This window comes from Cyclopterus lumpus, chromosome 25 (genome assembly GCF_009769545.1).
Source record: "Cyclopterus lumpus isolate fCycLum1 chromosome 25, fCycLum1.pri, whole genome shotgun sequence".
In the NCBI taxonomy this organism is placed as follows: domain Eukaryota; kingdom Metazoa; phylum Chordata; class Actinopteri; order Perciformes; family Cyclopteridae; genus Cyclopterus; species Cyclopterus lumpus.
This window is the reverse complement of record NC_046990.1, coordinates 6565745-6568252: the sequence shown is the minus strand read 5'-3', so window position 1 is coordinate 6568252 and position 2508 is coordinate 6565745. Positions and strand designations below refer to the sequence as shown.

General features: G+C 53.4%; 1 protein-coding gene across 1 annotated transcript; it reads right to left on the bottom strand.

Moving 5' to 3' along the window:
* Positions 1-826: 826 nt before the first annotated feature.
* On the bottom strand, positions 827-2266 carry LOC117728242 (potassium voltage-gated channel subfamily S member 2-like). The gene has a single exon (XM_034529047.1). It carries the CDS (start codon positions 2264-2266, stop codon positions 827-829), a length of 1440 nt encoding a protein of 479 aa, XP_034384938.1.
* Positions 2267-2508: the final 242 nt, after the last annotated feature.

Below are 2508 nucleotides of genomic sequence, written 5' to 3'. Positions count from 1 at the left end.
GCTGAACTCCTTTTGTGCTTGTATCAGTTGGCATATTTTAAAAAAGCAGAGGCCTCAGGGTGTGTATTTTTGTGCACTCTTTATTGTCTGTTTGTTGACGGGTAAAGAACAAGACAAATTTGCCGACGGGTACAATAAAATGTCTACCTATTAATTGTAAAATACCTGACAGACGGGAAGTGTTTTGTCATGCTGATATGCCAAACATGCCCCCCCCCCCCAAAAAAAACAAATCCAATCGTCTAAATACATCTATTCAACATGTCAGCTTTGAATGGTTGCTGCTATGCCCGTCAGACTGTTTCAGATAACGTGTCAGTCACGAAACATAAATCCCCCCCTTCGGGCTCTCACGCCTCATCTCAATAGAAGCTAAAAATGCTGTGCATTTTTGTTTAATACAGTTTGCTTTTTACCACACGTCTGAAGTAATCCTGTTGCAACACAACAATTACACATCAAAGACTCTGTCTAGAGAGAGATACGGCTGGACATGACAACATGTACAGCTGGAGGATATAGACTATAGTGTGACACAGTCTAGGACTGGAAACTACTTTAGCATTCTGTCTTCTTTCATCTTACGTACTCACATTTTGGCCATAATAGTGAAATATCAAATATATATCCTCTCAGACTGCCCTGTACATTGTGACACAGAATAACACGTTATTGCACTGAGCTACAGAGAGGCAAACGGTCAGACATCAGTGGAAGGAAGTGGGCTTCTTGATCCAGAGGTTTCAGCACGCTGGACAGCTCCTCGTGCAGCGCCACATTGAGTGACAGGCGTCCCCCCCGCCCCCGCCCTCCATGAAACCCCGTTTCAGTGTATTGATTCGTTCAGGCTGTGCTCACTGGGTGAACTCCTGCTCATGTTTGACAAGCTCGCCATGAGGGATTTGACTTTGTGTGCGTAATAGTTCCTCAGGTTGACCGAGGGCACCTCCTTGATTCCCTCGTCGAAGTCGCAGCTCCTCATTGCGACCTCCAGCTGTTTCTGCCTCTTGTAGAAGAGAGAGAATTTGTTGAAAATGAGCGTGATCGGGAGCACGACTACGAGGATCCCGGCCAGGATGCACGCCGAGGCGGTCAGCTTGCCCGCTATGGACACCGGCACCACGTCCCCGTACCCGACGGTGGTCATGCTGACGGTGGCCCACCACCAGCACGCCGGGATGGTGGAGAAATCCTCGCTGTCCTCTTTCTCCACCGTGTAGGCCATGACGGAGAAAAACGACACCCCGACGGCCAAGTAGAGGAGCAGCAGGCCCACCTCCTTGTAACTGTTCCGGAGGGTGGCCCCCAGCGAGCGCAGCCCCGTGGAGTGACGCGCCAGCTTCAGGATGCGGAAAATCCTCATCAGCCTCAGCACTTGCGCGACGCGTCCCAGGTTGGCCAGCGCCGGGCTGCTCTCCACCACCAGGTTGATGAGGAGGGTCAGGTAAAACGGAAGTATGGACACCAGGTCGATCACGTTCAACGGGTGCTCAAAGAAATGCAGCAGGTCCGGCGCCACCACGAACCTGGCGACCAGCTCCAGAGTGAACCAGCCGATGCCGAAGTGCTCCACGGTCTCGAACCGGGGGTCCTCCGCGGGCAGCCCCTCGCCGTCCACCAGGCTGAACTCGCTCATGCTGTTCATGCACATGGTGACGATGGAGCCGAGCACCACGAGTATGGAGAGAATGCTGATGATCCGACTGGCCACGGAGTAGCCGGGGTTGTCGAGCATCAACCACACGCGCCTCCGCGCGCTCCCGAGCGGCTGCTTGTCAAACTTGGTGGCGTCGCTGTAGAACTCCAACAGCTCGTCGAAGGAAGACGTGGTGCTCCCTTCGTCGCTCCGGTCGTCCCAGTCCTCCCGGTCCTGGTCCATTTTCCGGCAGTGGTACGCGCTGCTGCAGCAAGAGTCGATGAAGAACTCGTTGATGCCCCAGTATTCGATCTCCTGGCTGAAGGAGAAGATGCACAGCTCGGCCATGACGTGCAGTCGGCCCGTGTTGTAGAAATTCAACACGTAGGGGAAGAGGGCCGGGTTCCTGTCGAAGTAGAACTCCTTCTCCGTGTCGTCGTAGTCGTCGCACAGCTCCAGGATGGACTCTTTGGACTGGCAGTGGAGCAAGCGCGCGAGCCTCGTCTCGGGGAACCGGGAGAGGGTGTCGGACTGGAGGCGCCTCTTGAAGCCGCCCACGTTGATGCGGATGGCGGCGTTGTCGTCCGTGTGAGCCCGGCCACCCGGGTTCCCCAGGGCCTGACCCGTCATGTCTGGAGAGGAGTGGGGGCACACGCACACGCACAGATGCGCATGACAAAAACCAAATAGACACAAAGGAGGAAGAGACGAGAGAGGACGCACATTCAGAGAGACAAAAGACAGATGTTATTATCCTCTGACTTTTTTTATTTTAACTAAAAGAAACAGAACACCTATTTGTGACAAACACGTGTTTTCTCCCAAATTCCATCAAATGAGCAACGCTTTACAACCACTTGAAACAAGCAACT